This window comes from Puma concolor, chromosome D2 (genome assembly GCF_028749965.1).
Source record: "Puma concolor isolate L17-30 chromosome D2, mPumCon1.1.hap2, whole genome shotgun sequence".
Classification (NCBI taxonomy): domain Eukaryota; kingdom Metazoa; phylum Chordata; class Mammalia; order Carnivora; family Felidae; genus Puma; species Puma concolor.
Window position 1 is genome coordinate 64,396,214 of NC_141677.1, and position 21,665 is coordinate 64,417,878.

General features: G+C 38.1%; 1 protein-coding gene across 1 annotated transcript in view; it reads left to right on the forward strand.

Annotated features, from left to right (window-relative positions):
* The first annotated feature begins 1,889 nt into the window (after positions 1-1,889).
* The window catches only part of LOC147576146 (uncharacterized), a 28,895-nt gene continuing 9,119 nt past the window's right edge, over positions 1,890-21,665 (forward strand). Inside the window, exons 1-2 of the mRNA XM_086681312.1 lie at positions 1,890-2,172; positions 2,611-2,765. Of these exons, the coding sequence (XP_086537438.1) occupies positions 1,935-2,172; positions 2,611-2,765 (393 nt within the window). The 5' untranslated portion in view covers positions 1,890-1,934. The remainder of the gene's footprint in view (positions 2,173-2,610; positions 2,766-21,665) is intronic.

Here is a 21,665-nt window from a genome sequence, read left to right on the forward strand (position 1 = left end):
TGAAATTAGCCATCTGTAGAAAAAGCAATCCTAAATGATAAGGAGTAAACTTCCAGGTTCAGTGATTTGGGTGTCATCAATCTCAGGAGAGTATGGTTGCTTAGCAGAGCTAAAGCTGTCACCTTCTTCATCCTCCATGTGAAGAAGGAATGTGTTAACAGAAGGGTATTTCCTGCATGAGGAAAAGAAAATGGAGATCCAAGAGCTGAGACTTGGAAGAGAATACCCAGATCCCCTTCTTCAAGGAGAGAGGGCCTCCTCACCACCAGATGCGGGCTCTCTGGTTCTGTCTCCTTGTTACCTTCACTTCGGTCCCCACCTACATTCACTTCATGCACCTGACTTCATTCCCCACAACTCCTTGAAAATGCCTTGTCCAAGTGTATCACCAATTCACCTCACCCCAGACACTGAAACTCTTGGGCACTTGATACACTTCAGATAATAGTTTAAAAAGATTAACAAAACAAAGTGGAACACTTCCTTCTGCAAATGTCTCAGTATACTTTCCCTTGTGAATCTCCTTCCTGATACTTCAAACCTAACTAATCTCTTTGGGGGCCATTTGTCTCCTGCGCTCCACCCCTAAAATTACTTGTTGTGTTTTAATTTCTTTTCTCAGTCTTCTGCTTTTATCACTCTTCCCTGGGCCAGTGTGTCTATCCTAAGGCTTTTAGTACCATATGTAGTATTTAATAATCCCTAAACTTAATTACAGGCTCTAGAATCCAAGGAGGTTAAAGTCTTTCTCCTGGTCTGCATACGCATTCCTCTGCTGCTCTATCCAGTAATGTGCTAGTTACTGTTTAACAATTGTCTCTCATGGAAAAAGGAAAGAAAAGCTCTGATTTGAGGTTTGCCAATCCCTGCAACATAAATATCCTGACCATGGCATCAACTAGCTCACAAAATAGCTGAAAATTTAACAGTTGGCTCCCCAGAGCTGGCATGAGCCAACTCCAGCACACCATTGCCTCTGCTGGAAGTGTCTTCTTGATTAACCCATAGACCCTTCAAATTCTACACAAAGCTGAACATCCCATGGCTCACGTGACTATTTCCCCCTCAACTGGCAATTTAAGTGATCAGGACTCATAGGGTAATCGCCATGAAAGTGTGGACCTTGCTCATATTCACTGTCTTACCCCAAGCACCTAGAGCTCTGCTGGCACCTAGTGTGAAATCAATATATGTAGAATGGATGAGATGGTATACCAACATTCCAGTCTGTTTTCTGGGCCTACTTAGACTTGGAATGAATTAGAACTCTTTACAAATCAGATTCCTGTGAAGCTAGTAAATTAGTTTATATGATAATGGAAAACATTGAGTTCTGAATCTAAAGACTGAGAACTCAGTTCTCAGTTAAGTGCCTGACTGTTGATTTTGGCTCAGGTCATGATCTCATGGGTTGGTGAGTTTAAGCCCCGCATCAGACTCTGTGCTGACAGTCTGGAGCCTGCTTGGGATTCTGTCTTTCTCCCTCTCTCTCTGCTCATTTCCTGCTCATTCTCTCTCTCAAAATAAATAAATAAACTAAAAAAAAAATAGACTGAGAACCCCAAACTAGACTATGGGAATCCACCAAGGGCCTGTGAAGCCAGGTGCCATCTTACAGGTATGATGCCTTACACATGTGCCAGAGATAATAGTGTGAATACGTTTGTTGAAGTTCTAAAATAAGGAAGCATCACCATATAAAAAATCACTTAAAACAGGCTATGTAATCTACTAAGGTGCCTGCTAAAGTGGAAAGCACATGGGTTTGAGATATTTCCTAAACTGTGTTCAAATTACAGATTGGACAATTATTAAACTGGTGGCTTGGGTGAATTCCTCAACCTTTGTATTGTCAATTACATAATGCTTCTTGTAATGTCTAACTTGCATGGTGAGGAAGGTTGAACGACTTGTCCTACTCAAGACGCAACAAAATGCTTTTCCTGGACAATAAGGATTGGGAGGAGGAGGTCTTGAGGCTGACAGGAATATTGTCACGTGAAGACCCTGATCGGAGGTACTCACTGATCTGGCTGCCCGTGACAGTGAAGAGATTAAATCCTCTTTTGTTTCCCAAACTGGCACTGACTCTGTTAATGGAGACAAGGTCAGAGCCTCTGCAGCTGGCTGTTGCCTGTGCCCGGGCTGAAGCACGTTGCAGGAGGGATGGAGGTCAGTCTGCTCCGCTATGCTGTGGGTGCCTCCATGGGGAGGAGCCAGATTCTCCCCTGTGCTGGCAGTTCCTAGATTTCTGCTCTGCAATCAGCTATGCTTCATGAGGGCCCTGAGCTGGGAAACTGGCCCTGCAAGGCACATACACCAGATAGACAGGCCTCCAAGTGGGCTCTGGAATAAAAAATTCAAAATATGTGATTAGAACAATTTTCTTTCTTTCACAGATGTGATCCAGTCACGCTAAAAACGTTTCTCAGGGGTTTTCCTTTATCTTTTAAACCAAAGGAGTCCCTGAGATTTGTCAGTAGTTAATCCTGTTGGCCACCACTAATGATCTCAAATGCAATGTGGGATAACAATGGGGGCCCAGATATAAAATCTCCCAGAATCCCCAGAACTGAGTCCTGTCCTTGAGAAATCCCTCTGGTTTTGCAGGACCCAGTGCTGGCAAACTCATTATAATTCAGTGGCTTGTAACAAGGTGGATTAAGAGAGTGAGCACAGCAACATGGTTCTTCAGGAGGCTAATTTCCCTCGAATCAGCAATGGAGATGGAGAAGGAAAATTCCTCCTTTTCCCACCTGCCTCTCGTAAGTACCCTGACTTGGATGGTTCTGGGACAGAATCCTAATTATCTGACTGTCCTTCTGACTTTTATGATAATCATGACATCTGAGAATTCAGACCGTTGGAGCACAGCCAGACCGCCCTGCTGGAAGATGTGCTTTGTGGGCCATATAATTGTTTAAACGGCTTTATAGAGCCATAATTGAAGTACAATAATTGCGAATTTTAAAGTGTACAATTTGATACGTTTTTACATATGTATACACCTATGAAACCATCATCACAATGAAGATAATAAATTTTCCGTCACCTCAAGAGTTTCCGCATGCCGATTTGTAATCTCTCTCTCCCTCCACTGCCATGCTCAGGCAACCACTGTCCTTCTGTCACTAAGGTTTTGTTTGCATTTTACATAATTACAATCTTACATTATATACTATGTTTTGTCTGGCTTTTTTTCACTTAGCATCATGCCTCTGAGACTAAATCATTTTGCTGTACGCGTCAGTAGTCCGTTCCTTTTAATTGCTTAGTAGTGCTCCATTGTATAGATACACCATAATTTCAAAATTGAAATCCATTCAACTGTTGGTAGGCGTTCAGGCTCCCCCCCACCCCAAGTTTGTCACAAATAAATCTGCCATGAATACTTTCATACATAGACCTACGTTTTTACTTGTCTGGGGTAAATATCGAAGAATGAAATAGCAGGATTGCGTGGTCATTGTCTGTTCACATTTTTAAGAAACTGCTAAGCAATTTCCAAAGTGTACTTTTTGTTTTTCTACCAATAATGTATAATTATTCCACTGCCACCATGATCTCCAACTCCAGGTATAGCTAATCTTTTAAATTGAAGCCCTTCTAATCATCATTCAAAAATGCCTTAATGTGTGTTTAACTTGAATCTTAATGACTCATGATGTTGAATATGTTTTCGTAGTTTCATTGGGCATTTACATATATTCTTTTGTGAACTATCTGTTCCAATCTTTTGTCTAAGTTTAATATTGGGTTTTTTTTTATATATAATTGCAGGATTTCTTTCTATATTCTTGCTACAAGTTCTCTGTTTTGTGTATGTGCTGCAAATATTTTCTCCCAATCTGTGGCTTACCTTTTCATTTTTGTAATGCTGTCTGGGTTAGTCTTCTGTTGCTGTGTAAGAAAATACCACGTACAGAGTCTCTTAAAGGAACACTCTTATTATCTTACTGTTCTCTAGTGCATAATTCTGGCACCATGTGACTGGATTCTCTGCACAGGGTCTCACGAGGACAAAACTCAAGTGTTGGTGGGGTTGTCTGTGTTTGTTTCTAGAAACTTCAGGGGAAGTATGTGCTTCTGAGCTCATTAAGGTTGTTGTCAGAATTCAGTTTCTTGTTGCAGGACTGGGGTCCCTGTTTCTTGACATGTGGCTCCCTCCATGCTCCAGCCAGCAACATTAAATCATTCTCATGCTTCACATTTCCTTATCTTTCCTTCTTGTCTTCCTCTTCAGCTTTAAGGGGCTCATGTGATTACATTGGGGCCTACTCAGAAATCCAGGATAATCTACTTATTTTAAGGTTAGCTGGTTAGTAATATAACTTAGCAACTGCAAAATTCCTTTTGTCATGGAGTAACATATTCAGTCTTCCTGGGGATTTGGAAATGGGATCTCTTTTTATTGGGGGTGGGTGTCATAATTCTGTCTACCACAGTGTATTTCAAAGACCAAAGGATGTTGATTTTGATGAAGTTCAATCTCTCAAAATGTTTTGTGTTTGTTTGAAATCTCTGCCTATTTCAAGTTGCAAAGAGGTTCTCCTGTATTTTCTTCGAGAAGCTTTATAGGTTTAAGTTATATATTAAGTCTGTGAGTCATTTCAAGTTAACTTTTGCATATGGTATGGCAGTCAATTCCATTCCACTCCCCTCTTGTTATATCATGAATGTACTATTGACCTAGCACCATTTGTTGAAAATTCTTCCCTTTGCCCATTGAACTGAATTGAATTGTTTGCCTGTTTATTGAGTTGTGATCATTCTTTATATATACTGGATACAGGTATGTTTCTCAAATACTTTTCTCCCAGTCTACAGCTTATCTTTTAATTGTCTTCACAGTGTCTTTCAAGGAGCTTCAATTTTAATTTTTATGAAGTAAAATATATATATATATATATATTTTTTTTTTTCCTCTTATGGTTTATGCTCTTTGTGTCTCATTCAAGAAATATTTGTCTAATATAGGGTAACAAAGATTTTCTCCTGTGTTATTGTGAAAAGTTTTATGGATTTAGGTTTTGTATTTAGGCCTAGAATCTACTTTAGGTCAAGTTTTATGGTAGTGTGAGCTACAGAATCAGTTTTTCTTTTCTTTTCTTTTTTTTTAATATGGATACCAGATTATTCCAGCATCCTTTGTTGAAAAACTTAACCACTTTTGATCAAATCGTCTTAGCCCCTTTGTAATAAATCGGCTGACCATATATAAAGGTCTGTTTCTAGACTCTTTTGTGTTCTTTTAATCTATGTCTTGATTTTTATTATCTTTATAATAATGAAAATAGATAATGTGGGACTTGCAACTTTGTTCTTCATTATAAAAACTAAGGTATTTTAGTTGCTTTGCTTTTCCACATAAATTTTATCATGTTTACATTCACATAATTGGAGTGACAATCTATTTATGAGTTATAGAATTGACACCTTAACACTATTACTCCCAATCCATTAATGTGGTAGATGCCTATGTTTTTAAAGTAGTCTCTGATTTGTATCAACAATGTTTTGTAGTTTTCAGATTAAAAATATTATATGTATTTGGCATATTGAAATACCTCAGTATTTCACAAGTTTTTCTTGTGTGTGTGCTGTTGTAAATAGTACTGATTTTAATTTTGATCCCCAATTTTTCTTTGCCTTTATAAATATAAATGTAACTTTTGTGTAGATTATTTGGAACCTTCTGTGAACATAGTTACCCTTTTATCTGATACCCCACACCACAAATCCCAGCCATCTCAGCTCCCCAAATTCTGATCACTGTCCCCTCAACTCAGAAGGACTTCCACAGTCTGCATAGAGGCCACCTATCTGTACCGTGGCCAGGAAATTATCCTGAAGTAGAAGCCTGGACCACTGTGGGCCTCACTTTTCACTCTCTCTTCCCTCAGGAGTCATAATCTTGTGCTGTTTGTTGTCTAGTGATGAGGAATATTGCCTCATATATTTCATCCAGTCTTCTAAGTTAGGCTGGGGAACTAGCATATACTAGTTACAACTATCATGGTTACAAATAGTCCTCCCATACTTTATTCAATTAGGCATCTATTAATAAATATTCATGTTGTTTTCTATCTTATTTTTACCCAAAATGCTACAAGAAAGGTGTTATAAGTATGTCATGTTCCACATATATGAGTTTATCTATAAGGTAAACACATTAAAGTGTAATTGCCGGGAACAGACGCTATAAACTTTTCACCACATCTTAACAAATTGCTGAACCCATTTATAATTCCACAATCATCATATGTGGACACCCATTTCATAACTCATCACGGAAGTTTGTGGATCTCTGCTCAATGGCATGAATAGACGGTTCATGGAAAAGGAAATGGCTCTCCAACATTTGAAAAGATGATCTATCACGTTCGTAATTATTCATTCATGTACATAAAGATAGCATTTCTTATTTACATCAGATTAGTGATATCATATGAAGCTTTCTTATTGAAGTGAGAGTCGGCATTTGGATATAAAAGCAAAATAAGCCAAGAAAACCTCCTCAAAAACAACAACAAAACCCCAAAGTCTAGGCAGATTGGGGAATGGCAGTCCAATTTTTCCCCACCACTTGCTGCTAACAGTTATCTGAGAGGAACACTAGCCACAGCCAAAAGGTCCCTAAAGCTTCCATAGGATGCTGTCAAACCTTGGCTCCCCATTTGGTACCATACCATTGTCCCCTACTGCATTCCAAGAACTGACTTATGTCACTGGCATTGCCAAGCACAAATGATGAATTGCCTGAACTGTTTCCACCAACACAAAATGTGCAGAGCAAAAACAGAACCAAGGCCTGGGCCAAATTCTCAGCACACTTTTTAATTACCCCATTAAATCTTGTGCAGGGCTGTGGTGAACTCACTCTGTTCCTGGCAGCCAGCTGCTAGGAGGAGGGAAACCTGTTGGGGATTTAGAAATTGAGTCTCATTTTGGATAAGGGAGCTTGGATTCTTTCCACCTACTGGTTTTCAAGTTCCCCTTTTTGCCATTAGACATGTTAAACTCGGGAGAACAGTTAAGTTGAAACTCGTGATTTGCAATGTAGACAGTCCTTAAATTATATCCTAAATATAGATGTGCATGGCCAATTTCTATTTAGATTAGAGAGTCCAAAAATACTTTTAAAAAGCATATAGCTTTCTTTTTTGTGCCCTTAGTAAAAGATCTCTTGTCTCCTGCAAACTTGGGAACTGAGACTAGAAAATCTGGATTTGGGAGCTTGGTGAGTAATTATACTAGAATCATCATGCCTGCATTTAAATTCCAGACTCATCCCCAATAGATAGATAACCCCAGGCAATTATTTAACCTTATCTGCTCCCAGTTTTAGGGTATAAACTGCACATAATAATATATGTCTTATATGATTGTGCTTAAGTTATTTGGTTCATGTTGAATCTTAATATTACTTTGTTTATTGGATACTATTATCATTTTTGTGATCATTATTTGTGCTTTAATAACTATGATTAGAGGCACCTTGGAGAACAGCTCTGAGAATAGAGGAACAATGGCTGCTTATAGATTAATTAGTAAATTAACCAAACATTTTGAATGTCAATTGTGTCCTTAGCACTTTTTTAGCCTATAGTCCTGAACTTTATGGAGTTGGTAGCCCATTTAAAATTCAGTGGATCATCTATGTGGAAATTTAATGAAAAGAGGAAAGTATCTGAAAAAAATGTCAGTTACTGTTTTTATTATTAATAGTCAACAATTCAAGAAATGCACTTTTAAAACCATCAACAAACAAGCCAAGATTAGGTATATGATGAAGTCAGACTGCTATCATTTTACTTCACTTGGACTTTTGTAATAGACTTATAATTACTTTTGGAAGAAATTAAAAGGGCGAGGCTTAATTTATATCACTGACATGGTCTTACTCCAATATATCCTGTTGCCTAGGCTGGCAGATTAATCCTCTAAGAGTTAATTTCTGGTCTTGTCAACCTATATTAAACACCTTTAAAAACTTAACAATGACCATATGACAAAGTTCAAGCTTCTTAACATATTTTTCACGTGTTTGTCCTGCTGTGTTCTTACTCACCATGTTTACCAACCCATTTTTCATGTTAAACCAAACTACTCACTATTGTCCTGATAAGGCTCATGTCAAGTTCCATACATTTTATTTCAGGTCAAATTATTTTGCTTCCATCCGAGGTCTCCTAGCAACTTTACTATGTCTTTTTTTATGCTACGTATGACATCTGAAATATAAATGTCACCATACATTTCCTTGAATAATTATATCTACACAAACATACAGATACATGGGGGTGTAGGCATATGATACAATTACCTAAGAGCATTATAGACAAATGGCCAAGAGCTTTGTTTCTGGAGTTAGACAGTTCTGAGCTTAAGTACTGTCTTTGTCACTTACTAGGAATGTGACCTTAGACTGCAGAGCTGCAGTTTCATTATTTATAAAACTCTTGGGGATTGTCATGAGCTATCCATAAGATAACATAAGTGATGCCCTTATACCATAGTAAGTGGTACATAGTGATTCTTCAGCACTCTCTTCTGAAATGCTGTTAGCTCTTTAAAGCAAGACACACATATGATTGGTTTATATTAGGAAAGTAGCTCTCCTAGAGATATACGCAGGGAAGGTGCTTAGAACATGTTGATGAGTGAAAGAATGAATGTGATTAATTTCTGATAATACACGTGTTGGATTGTAAAATTCTTTGAGTTCAGGGGAAAGAGTGACTCAAATAGTGGGAGAAGTCTTCCTAGAACAGTTGGGAAAACTGAGTTGAGTCTTCAAGACTGAGAATGACCTCAGGAGTTAGAGAAAAGGGCAAGAATAATGCACATGATGTATTTTCCTTAAGGAAGAGAAAACCCAGAGGACTGGAATGGTCTTACATCTTTGGTGGCATTGTGACCAATTGGAGCAAACCATACATCATCAAACCATGGAAGACTCTCCTTTCCACGCCCAGAGAAAGGAATAAACTTGGTACAACAGCAGAAGCTCCAACTGAGAACTTTCTCAATGAATATGTGGGTCTAGCTTGAGAACTGCTTTACCCTCTTGCAAAAACATCTCCATTATAGTGAAGTCAGGAACTTTGAACCTCATCAAAGATTTTTAGGTTGTGAGTTTGTGAGTCACATCTTAATGGAGATAAGGAATGTGGAGTAAAGTAGGTAAGTGGTCCTATACTCATTATATGCAGACTTTTCAGCAAAACAATTACATCTCTCTATTTCAAGCTCTTTAGCCTCAAAATAGAAGGGATTGTATCTGAGCTGTCTCCACTGCAAGTCTTTTTGAGAATTCTAGGTGTAAATTCACTTGATATAATTAAAACTATTTGCAATTTTATTTGAAATAATAGTGCAGGGGGAACAGTCCTGTATCCTTTAGAGAGCAGAAACAGGAATTATTGTGGCTATCACCTTTCATTAGGTGCCAATGCTGGCATAAAACATACCTGCTCTTGCTATGTTTCCAAAGGTATTTTAGGTGAATGTTACAGCTAAGATGTTGGTATCCAATTTGTCCTTATATCTGGATGTTGAATTGTAGAGGTGTTCCTTGTGAAACCTCAGATCTCTTTGTTGAAACTACCATGGATAAGGACATTGTCAATGTGATCAATGTGGTAGATTAAAGATGTTCTTAATTCTTTGACATTCCTCTATTGAGAGGTAAATCTATTTTCCCTCCTTTTGAATCTGGGCTGTACTGTAACTGCTTTGATCTAAAAAGAATAATTAAAGTGACACTATCTTTTCTGGATCCAACCTTTGAGACCCTTTGAGAGAACTGTCAGCCTCTGTCTCAGTCTCTTGAGGTCCTTTGTCTCCATGTAATAGTTTGACTATCCTGCTAGAAAGACCAATGAAGTGGCCTGGAGACTAAGTGGAGAGCGACTCAGTGAAACCCAGCCTTTCATCTGACTCTGACAAGGCCCGGGGCATGTAAATAAAGCAATCTTGGACATCCAGCACAGTCCAGCTGAATACTAACAAGCGATTCTTGTCAATATCATGTGGCACAGAAGAATTTCCCAGTTTAGCTGTTCCCAAAGTCCTGATCAACAAAATCATGAGATGTAATAAAATGATGGTTGTTTTAAGCCATTAAGTTTTGGGATAGTTTTTTTTAAATACAGTGTATTCTCATGAACAAGGTGCATGCACAGAAAGCCATGTGTCAAAATTGGGGGAATTATGGGCAAAAAAAATCAATACTTTTGTAGAATCTGTAATTAGTAATGTGAAACCATCAGTGGAAAGTTTATTAATGCAGTTCTAAGTAAGATGTTTGCTTCATTAGAACCAGAGATCATTTAAAGTGATCAAAAGAGGTAATAGGTTGCATAATTCCAAATTCAGCCAAAGCCAGTTTCTGATAACAATTTTCTTATTAAATGTAAGCAGGAGGTATTGTAGTACAAGAAACACATCATCCCCAGACTCCACTTTAGGATGAGGGCAGGTGCAGAACTGTTTAAAAATGCTTAATAATGAATGTCTGCCATCTTTACCATAACTTGCACCTTGGAAGCTGTGCACATCTTAATTAATTAAGCCTCAGAATGCCTCTGTGATGGCAAAAGGAAATAACAAAGAATCATTTTACCCACTACTGAAACGTAGTCACCTCTTGGGTTGAACACAACAGCTGTTTAGCAGCTGTAAGGGAATCCTGAACTATCATTCTGGGCAGCCATGCTAAAGAGGATAACATATCTGATTGAAATTGCAGAGGAAATTTGAGCAGACAGGATGCAATTACCTGAATTGGAGCCCAGCCAGCTCACCGGGGCTAAGTGGCAAGCGACTGGAACTAGAGAGCGTGCCTTCTGCATATTTCACAGATTACTGGGGATGGTCAGCACCCTGTATGGACAATAATCAGAGGCTACATAAGTCTGTGGTCCTGAACCTGTGGTACATCTTCCCTGAACACATCTCTTTCTAGAACAATATGACCATTCTGTTAAACCTATCTGGGAAGGAAGGCTCATATAGACCCAAACATGACATGGACAGGAAAGATGAGGCAATTGGACACTCAATATTCAAGCTACTCATCCTGACACAGTTCAAGGCACACATTTTTTTTTTTTAGCCTCTGAAAAACAGTAAAGAAAAGGTCACAAGTAGGAGCATGAAAGTCATGTATTCTATATTGATATACTTAAAACATAGTATAACTATTTTAATAATCCAGAAATACACAAGATAAGTAATATTGGAGTTTAAAATCAAGAGCCACCGAGGCTCGCGTTTTCCTTAAAAATTAAAAAAAAAAAAAAAAGACTGGAGGTAGGGGAACTAAATGTGGCTCTACCAGGCTACACGATGCCTCTATCTCCTCATCTGAAAAGCAAGAGTTTCAGATGACACACACTCTAATAACCTGCTCACCCAAAAATTCTGTAAGTCTGTGAACCCAAAGAGCAATTTCTGGCTTTACTCTTAAGTGAAGCAAATTCTCATTTTGTAAAAGCATGTTTAGGTGGAGCCGCTAAATAAACAACATTAGTGAAATAAAATTAATTGACCTAAAGTAAATGCACTATTAAAAAATAATGTAAAACAAGCCAATTACAGGACACCTGTGCCAACAGCAGAGTACGTGGGTTAGAGAATTCTGTATTCGATTTTCTTATGTCAACTATGGAGCTTAGTGCTTTGTAATGAAAGGCCCCTTCTAAGTGCTTTTGGGAGAGTGTAGATGACAAAACAGTCAAGGAGCTGAAATTAGAAGATGATCCTACACAGTAAAGGCAAATCAAATGTACAAAAATTTGTGGTTAAACAAAAATCTTTAAACTTCTCACTAATCTCTCTTCCCACAAAAGATATGCCATAGCAAAAATGCTACACTATAGCTGTAAATTCTCACACATAAAGTCTGGATGAACTATCGCACTTTTCTACTCAAAGTGTGGTACATGAATCTGCATGGAAAAGTCAGAATCCAGGTTCCATCTCAGACCCAAAGAATCAGAATCTGGATCTTAGCCTGATCCCCAGGTTATTTGTAATCACATTCAAGTTTGAGACACCCTGTGCTAGCATATTAAATTTTTGAGGAGTCCTGCACCCATATAAATTATTTGATCTTGTTTAAGTTAGTATCTGTCTTCAAATATCATCAAAGACCCAGACCTAAATATACAATGGCATTTTGTTATCGCCAAGAGGACTCACTTGAGATTTCCAATAATTTTTACACTTTAGTTTTTCCAAGTAAATATTGAAATAATTTCTTTGCCTTTGATTCTTCAGGGTCTTATATATAAGGGAGAATTCAAACTATAAGTACTACCTTTGAAAACCAAGGACTCAATAAATCAAAGTCTCTTTGCTCTGCCTTCAATTTCTCAACCACAGCAATGATTTCCCTTATGCCAAAGGATTTACACGCTTGTGATACATCACCACTTTATGTCGGCCTGTTGTGAGTTGTAATTTTACATAAACTTATTCCATTTAGCTTAATAATATCCATTTATAGCTCAGTTTATAACACATTCTCTACTTGAGAGTAATAAAATTGCATTTTGTTAACAAAACGACTGTAATTTAGTTTTGTTAGTGAGTCATATTAGTCTCATTATTCAAAATTAGTGAGGCTTTACCACGTATGTCGTGGCTGCAGACGTCAGCCAGAATACTGTGAATAACACCAACACCGAATCTGAAATTTGTAGCTTGTTTGGAATTCGCACTGTTTAGGGGTGTGCTGAGCATGCCTCACGGACCCCAGTGGACCTAAGCGCTCCTGGAGTCTTAGAGCTGAGAGTGTAGGGTGAGTCTGGTTTCAACTCCTCATGTCGGGCCTTTCACTTTCATTAAGAAAGGGTCCTACAGGGACACCTGGGTGGCTCAGTCAGTTGAGCGGCTGACTTTGGCTCAGGTCATGATCTCGTAGTCTGTGAGTTCGAGACCCCGTCGGGCTCTGTGCTGACAGCTCAGGGCCTGGAGACGATTTCAGATTCTGTGTCTCCCTCTCTCTATGACCCTTCCCCGCTCATGCTCTGTCTGTCTCTCTCTGTCAAAAATAAATAAACATTAATTTTTTTTTTTTTAAAGAAAGGGTCCTACAGCTGAGAAGTTTGAGACACTCATTCTTGTTCAGTGTCTCATGCACCATGAACGTGCCTTGGTGAGAAGAGACAGGGACAAAGGCCACATGTGCTGTCACAGCTGAGAGGGCTTCAGACTTAAGACCAGCCCCCACAGTCCATCCTGTGCTGCCTGCCATATCACAGTCACCAACAGCAACCCTGACAGGCCATTGGCTCACTGTTGGTTTGCCACGCCCCCTGAGCGTGGGAGTACTAGATGTCCAGCTTGACTTGGAACATTTCTGGGGTTAATGCAATCATGTCTCATATCCCTGTTCTCTTTGGTCCTCACAGCACCTAAACTATTCATTGCCAGGACTTTAATCCTCAGACTACTCTCTGTAGTTACTAATTAATTCTTATTTCCCCCAGAACTTTCTGTTGTTCTTTTTGAATTTATGATCTATTAGCTGTGAAATACCCTATACCATCCCCCGTTCCCTAAACTTTCTCCTCACTTTCTTGCCCTAATAGAAATATGGATGTCCGCTTATAAAAAAATAGCAATAATAGGGGTGCCTGGGTGGCTCAGTCACTTGAGCGGCCAACTTCAGCTCAGGTCATGGTCTCACAGTTTGTGGGTTCAAGCCCCCTGTTGGGCTCTGTGCTGACAGCTCGGAGCTTGGAGCCTGCTTCAGATTCTGTCTCTATCTCCCCCACTCGTTCTCTCTCTCTTTTCCCAAAAATAAAATAAAACATTAAAGAAATAAATAGCAACAATAATCTTCTCTAGAGAAATCTTCACGGAAAGCAATGCATTTACCCAAGAACCTCAAAGCAACTTATAAACCACTTCTTTAGTCTTCCTTCACAACCATTGTTTCTGTGAAATTCATGCCATCAGACTTGCCCTATACCCTTCTCTAATTACCTTATTCCTTCATGCCTTGACAAACTTCTTTATGGCTGTCTCATTGTCTTCTTTTCCATCTTGATTCTTGGGACCATTTTTTTTTTTTTAATATAAGCTATTCTTCTTTTACTGTAAAGATATTAAGACTTACATGTATGATACATTGGAGTAGAAGCAACTATAAAAGAAAAAAAAAAATGTCCCAAAACCTGTATTTGCATCAAAGTGGGGTAGCTACCTGCCACTCTTATTTAAAACCATCTCAGGTTATTATTACAGGATTATTTCTGAAAAGGAAAATACTCAAGTATGCAGCATACTTCGCAGAATTTTCTCTTCTCAATCAGTAAGTTATAACATTTTAGAACACAGCAAGTGCCACATTCATTAACTTCCTTTTTAAAATCATTTTTTAAATTTAAATTCAAGTCACTTAAATTCAGTGTAGGATTTCCTCTTGGATCCCTCAGCAGCTTAGCTACCCCTTTCCATTCTTGCCCTCCAGAGAACTTTTTAAAATAAGCCATATCATGTCATGGCCACGGTTAAAATCCTCCAATGACTTTTCAGTGCATTTAGAATAAAAAGAAATTCTACAGCCTTACAGTGGAAAGGTTTGTAGACTGATAAATCCCTACCCAGTCTGGCTTCTGCCTAACTCACATTCTTACTTTCCATTCTATCCATGAATCACAGCTACATTGGCCTTCTTTCTGTTTCTCTGATATGCCCAGCTTATTTCTGCCTTTAAGACCTGAAAAATGATGTCCTCAGGTCTTCAAGGCCTTGTCCCTCACGTCAATATTACAGTTTAAATATCACCTCCTCAGTGACCCTCCTTGTCCCATGCCTGATCTACAAGAGTAACATAATCACTCTCTGTCACATCATCTTATTTTAAATTTCTACATAGCTAATATTACTTTTTATTTGTGGGGTTGTTATTTGTCTTTTCTCATTAGCACATCAGTTTCATGCCATGTCTTTCTCTTATGCGCTACTAATCTCCCATTGCCCACAGTAGGGGCCAGCACATAGTAGTTACTCAATTACTACAAAATGATTTGAAAAGAAACAAATAAAACTCTTCTATGGCAATATCACAACAAAGCCAAGGTGTGCCAATCCTTGACCTGTTTTCTCTCAGATCCATTCAATCTATTGAACATCAACTCTTTGTGATTATATAGGCACTTTCTGCTTTAGGTTGTTAACTTTTAAGAATTAAACTTATTCTAGCCCCTGGGATAGAACAACACTGTATGCTTCTTTCTTCCCTTGGGTCTAGGGATGGTGATGGCTTTTTAATGTGGCTAAATCTGGATTTCCCTACTGATTTATACATTTTTTCCCCAGTTTTTCCATAACCTTTGTCACCATCTGCTTTTATTAAATTAAAATAACATTCTCAATACCTGTAATGACTTTTGTTATCTTAGAAGAACACTATCTGATACACAAGGATAATAAAAATGTATAAACTTTATGTTTCCAAACATGTCTTTCATTTTAGGTTACTGGTAGAAACTTCCTACTACTGAATCACTGTAGGTAAAAATACTTTAGAGCAGATGTAAGTGTAATGAATTACTGAGATTTTACAGGTTGTTACAGAGATGAGTCACCCCTCATCTATATTTTCAGTAAACTCTATAATGGTCAAATTATGAAGGAAGGGAGGAATGGCAGAAAATCAAAGCAAGGCAAGTATACTACATGAAAAGACTGATAGATAAATAGATGATACATAGGTAGATTGATTGATAGATATATCAGTAGATGAGAGAGAGGGAGAGGCAGGGAAGGAGAAAATATTTCCTCAGAGAACAAATTACTACAGCAGTTTTCAAGGAGTGGCCTTGGGGTCCACAAAGTCAAAACTATCTTCACAACTTTACTAAGACATTATTTGCTTTTTTTTTTTTACTCTGTTGATAGTTGCACTCATGGTGCAAAATGCAATGGTGGATAAAACTCTAAAATACAAATCAAGGCAATGGCGCCAAACTGCACTCAGAATAATCGTGCTTCACTACTATACAATTATAGTAAAAAAAAAAAAAGATGGGGATCCACTTAAAAATATCCTGATAAAACAGAAAAAAATACATTTATTAAATCAGAACTTGAGTACTTGACTTCTAAATATTAGGTATGTGGGGCACCTGGGTGGCTCAGTCGGTTGAGCAACTGACTTCGGCTCAGGTCATGACTCGTGGTTCAGGAGTTCAAGCCCCGCGTCGGGCTCTGTGCTGACAGCTTGGAGCCTGGAGCCTGATTTGGATTCTGTGTCCCCCATCTCTCTCTGCCCCTCCCCTACTCACACTTGGTCTCTCTGTCTCTCAAAAATAAATAAACGTTAAAAAATAAAAATAAATAAATATTAGGTATGCATAAAGCATGTCTGCCGCCATGTGAGAGACTGCGGTTGCCTCCAGGAAAAATCACTTGTACAATTGTTTTGCAAGCTGAATTAGCCTCTTGTTTCCTAGAACACTGATTTTCCTTGAAAGAATGACTGGCAGAAGAAAACTAAGATTATTTAGCTCAAGTATTTGGCAGACATCTTTTCAAAAATAAATGTTATAAGAATGTCACTTCATGGAAAACAACTGAACATATTTGTCACCAATGAAAAAATTTAAGAATATTGAAATCTGGAAATCATGGGCAAGCCACTGTGGCCTTGACACAGTAACACAATTTGAAGACTTTCCTGATGAGATCAGTGGTGATATTAATATGTGTGACTTGTTTGATATTTTATAAGGAAATGTGTCAATATTTGCAATATCTGCATAACCCAGTGAACCTATATTTTTATTCAAAGGTATAAAATGCAAGATAGACTAATCAATTATAATGTAAGAGAGCAGTAAAATTTCATTGATATGGTTTCAGATTCTACATTGTAACTAATATGTGATAAACTACCACTTTTCTGGTTCGAGTGTAGTATCAAAAAAGAATATCCACAATTATTCAAAAGGCTATTGAAAGACTTCTCAGGGCACCTGGGTGGCTCAGCTGGTTAAGCATTTACTTTGGCTCGGGTCATGCTCTCATGGTTTGTGGGTTTGAGCCCTACGTCGGGCTCTGTGCTGACAGCTCAGAGCCTGAAGCCTGCTTTGGATTCTGTGTCTCCCTCTCTCTCTGTCCCTCCCCCACTCACACTCTGTCCCTCTTGTTGTCTCAAAAATAAAATAAACATTATTTTTTTTAAGACTTCTCAATTTTCTAAATGATTATCTGTATGAGGCCATATTTTCTTCTTTATATTTCAACCAAACAATATATTGAATCAGAAGCACACAGAAACAGATGAGAATCTAGCTCTCTTCTGTTTAACCAAATGTTAGTGATTTGTAAACTGTAAGGCAATATCACCCTTCTTACTATATTATGTTTTGTTTTGGAAAAAATATATAGTAATTTTCATTAAAAAGTGTTCTTTGTGTTAATGTATAACAGGATAATTATTGCTATTTTATAGGGATTAATGCACTAATATTTAAAAATCCTCAGTTCTAATTTGTAATATGTTAACCAATGGTAAGTATTACCAACATTAAAACAAAAGGCTCTTTGAGTCCTCAATAATTTTTAAGAGTATAAAGGGGTCTTTAGATTTAAAATTTTGTGAACAACTATTCTATATTAAATGTGACCAAAGATATAAAACAACTACGTGTAATGTGTGAAACTTTATTGGATGTTAGAGATATCCAGATACAAAAACTTGTTTTTGTGGAAATTAAGAAAATTTAAATATTTGTCCAGTATTAGATGATGGTATTAGGGAATTATCTTTAATTTTCTTAAGTATGATTATTGTAGAAAAGGGTACTTTTTGGGGGAGTGCATAATAAAGTGTACAAGGGCTAACTAGCCTGATGAATATAACTTACTTTAAGATAAGTGAGTACAAGTATAGAAGTGTTTCCTACTCTGTCCTACTCTTCAACTTACCTGTATTTTTGAACAATTTCTTTTTTTTTAAGTTTATTTATTTTGAGAGAGAGTGAGTGGATGAGGGGCAGAGAGGAAGAGAGAGGATCCTAAGCAGGCTCCATGCTGTCAGCACTGAGCCTGATGTGGGGCTTGAATTCATGAATCGTGAGATCATGACCTGAGCCGGAACCAAGAGTCAGTCGCTTAACTGATTGAGCCACCAGGCAGCTCTTGAAGAATTTCTTAGTCGTTTTTTTAATTATGCAAAATAAAACTGATGTGTTTATCATGTAGCTTTTAAAATCGGTGTAAAGTCATAATGTCGAGATAAGAAATATACATTTAACTTATAATTAAATGATACAGGAATATCTTGCCCTGCTCATTAAATATAACAGGAAACAACACAAGAAGGGGAAAAATAGCCAACTGTCATTAGGTATCCTGGAAATGTCAGCTGCCACCCAGTGTGTGTTAAAACCTTTGACTTAAGTCCTAATGTGTTGTCTGCAAGCAAACTTTTAGAGAAGGGAGTGGCTCTTATATTTCAAACAGCCAGAGGTTCCAAACGGTGGAAAAGGCTTTCCTGAGAGATAGGGTGTTTTCTGTCACTGAAGGTGTCCCAGAGTTGGTGTGATACCCTAGACCAATGCTTCTCAACTATTAATGACCCTGAGAATCACCTGAGGATCTTCTTCAAATGAAGATTCTGATTCAGTAGGTCTGAGATGGGGCTCGATATTTTTTCGATCAAGTCCCCAGGTAGTATTGATACTGCTGGTCTGTGGAACACATGTAAGGGTTCTCAAAGAGTTAGGAAAGGTTGAACTCAGTAAAGCTGGGTTTCCCAATTGTTTTTGGTTGTAAGAACCCCCTGATATCCTGTTTAATCTAACTTTCTATCATTTTCCTTTAGACACTGTGACTTAGTTGATTTTGGGTGGAAGTCTAGAAGCTGTGTGTTTAACAAGGAACTATTTATGATCAGGTAAATTTGGGAAACACTAACTAGATGATCTTCATAAGCTTTCCATGATACTATTTCTCTGTTTATTTTTTTCCCATAGAACTAACGATTGATTATATTTTTTCCTGAAAATATTGTTTTTAATTTTTGCCTTATTCTTTTGTCTTTTTTTTAAATCTCAGTGACAGTAAGATTCCTACATATTATTAATAATCAAAAATCAGCACTCAATACATGAACCCGCTATGATCATTTAGTGGTTAAGCAATTTTGTGAACTAAAAATTTTATTTGCATAACAACTCTGTGAGGTTTATATTATTTCCCTCATCATGTGGATCAGAAACCAGCATCTATGGAGAGGATCATATGATTCTTATCCTTTCTTTTATTAATGTGATGTATCACATTGGTTGATTTGTGGATATTGAACCAGCCCTGCATCCAGGAATAAATCCCACTTGATCCTGGTGAATAATTCTTTTAATGTATTGTTGGATCTGGTTGACTAGTATCTTGTTGAGATTTTTTGCATCCATGTTCATCAGTGAAATTGGTCTGTAGTTCTCGTTTTTAGTGGGGTCTTTGTCTGGTTGTGGAATCAAGGTAACACCAGCCTCGTAGAATGAGTTTGGAAGTTTTCCTTCCATTTCTATATTTCGGAACAGTTTCAAAAGAATAGGCATTGACTCTTCTTTAAATGTTTGCTAGAATTCCCCTGGAAATCCATCCAGCCCTGGACTCTTGTTTGTTGGGACATTGTTAATTACTGATTCAATTCCTGTACTGGTTATGAGTCTGTTCAAATTTTCTATTTCTTCCTGTTTTGGTTTTGGTAGTTGAATTCAAGTGACTTGCTCAAGGTCACACAGATGGAAGAAGTTGTGGGGTCAGTAGTGGATTCCCATCTCTGTCTGAATCCTGGTCACTCAGACACTAGACTTACAATCCCACTGGTATCCATGTGTATACCTGTACAGCACCCTGGTGAGGATCAGGGTTGATGCTCGGTGCTAGAAGATTTGGCGGAGCAGAAGCAAAAGTAAAGTCCTGGTCAGGAGACATGAAACCAAGATACACAAAGACATTAAGCTATCAAGGGAAGAGCAGACATTGTGATCAGTGTCAGGTCAGACTTGCTCACTTCAGTATCTCTCTGTGATCTTTAGGAACATCCACATCCATCTTGGTCTGGAGGAAAAGCACATCCTGATGCCTGAGGTTCCCGAGGACAGGCTCTTTGGACCAGATAAAATATATTCCCTGAACTATTCTTTAGTCAGAATCGGCCATACTGTGCAGAGTCACATGGTGGGGTTGGTGGGGATGTTGGGATAGGAAACGTAGGCCTTGTAGATGATTAATAATGGCTTTTGCTGATTTTCTTTTCTGCTCCTCAGTGGTCATTAGTTTAAATTCTATGGATCTCATGTATTTATTTAATAGGTATGCATTGAATGCATCCCATGCGCCAGTGTGCTGGTAGCAGGAGTTATAAAACCGAGCAAATGCAAATGAGGATGCTGGGCCCAGAAGGTGATGAGCACGTTTTTAAGCAAGTAATCAAATAACCAAGGTATAACTGTGAGCCGTTATCAGGGTCATGGAGGAAAGGGATCCGGTTCTCTCAGAGCTGTAGAACTGTGGAAACCGACTTAATCTAAATGATAAGGAAATAATAATAGATAAAATATACGTACCAGGTGCTTTACTATGTATCCCACTTTGTACTAAATGCCAAACATGAGTCATTTTGTGGTGTCCTCAAAACAGCCATACAAGAAAGTTACCTCCTGTTATAGGTGAGAAAACTGAGGCTCAAGAAGCTAATGTCTAATCCCAGAACGTGCACCCATGGACCACCTAAGCTTCCTCCTGGCGACTCCTTTGTCTTGTCATGGTAGCAACAAATCCTGCAATCATGGATTTAATGCAGAAGCTACTGCTGGGTCCTCATACAAGCAGGGGTTTTCTGCCAGGGTTCCCATGTGCCGGCTAACACTGAGGCTAAAGGTACAAAAAAATAAGGAGCCCAAGGCATGCCTGGCTCGAGACTGCATGCAGTGGTTGCTCTAGTAAATGTATTCTGGGGCCAGTAAAGTTGGAGCAGTGTGTATAGAGGAGCTGACAGAGGCCATGGGAAATGGTCTCTAAATCATTGGGCCACGAGAAATGGTCTCAAGGAAATTTAAATGCAAATTAAAAATGTGTAACACGTTGATGGTCAAATCCAAAATAGAAACACTACCGTTGAACCAAAGTGCCCTGTTACAGTTTGTCGGGCTGTTTTACCTTATCCTTTCTGTACTATCATGAGAAGACAAAAAGTAGAGCCCGTTTAATAGTAGGTACGCTTGATATTTTTCTGATTGTTTAGCAAGTCTCCATTCATGCAGTGCATATAATAGTAGCTTCTCATTTATGTAGGATTTTGAGTTTTTGTCAATGGATGTATTTGGGTCCAGTCTCATCCCCCAAATCTGTGAGTAGACTCTATGTATTGTAATTCTCACTCGCTATGGCCTAAGCAGTGAATGAAGGTTCTCAAATTCACACAGCAAATTAGTGGCCCCACTGGGAGTGCCACACAGACTTTTTGATTTTTGATTCTATGTACTTCCTACTAAACAAAATTGTCATTATTTACTTTAAATGAATGAGACTGTTTTATGATTCAGACTAGCTGATACTGTAACCTTGCTTAGAAATGCAATAATTGCATATAAAATTTTAGGTGCTAGCTCGTGAACAGAATATATAACAGAATA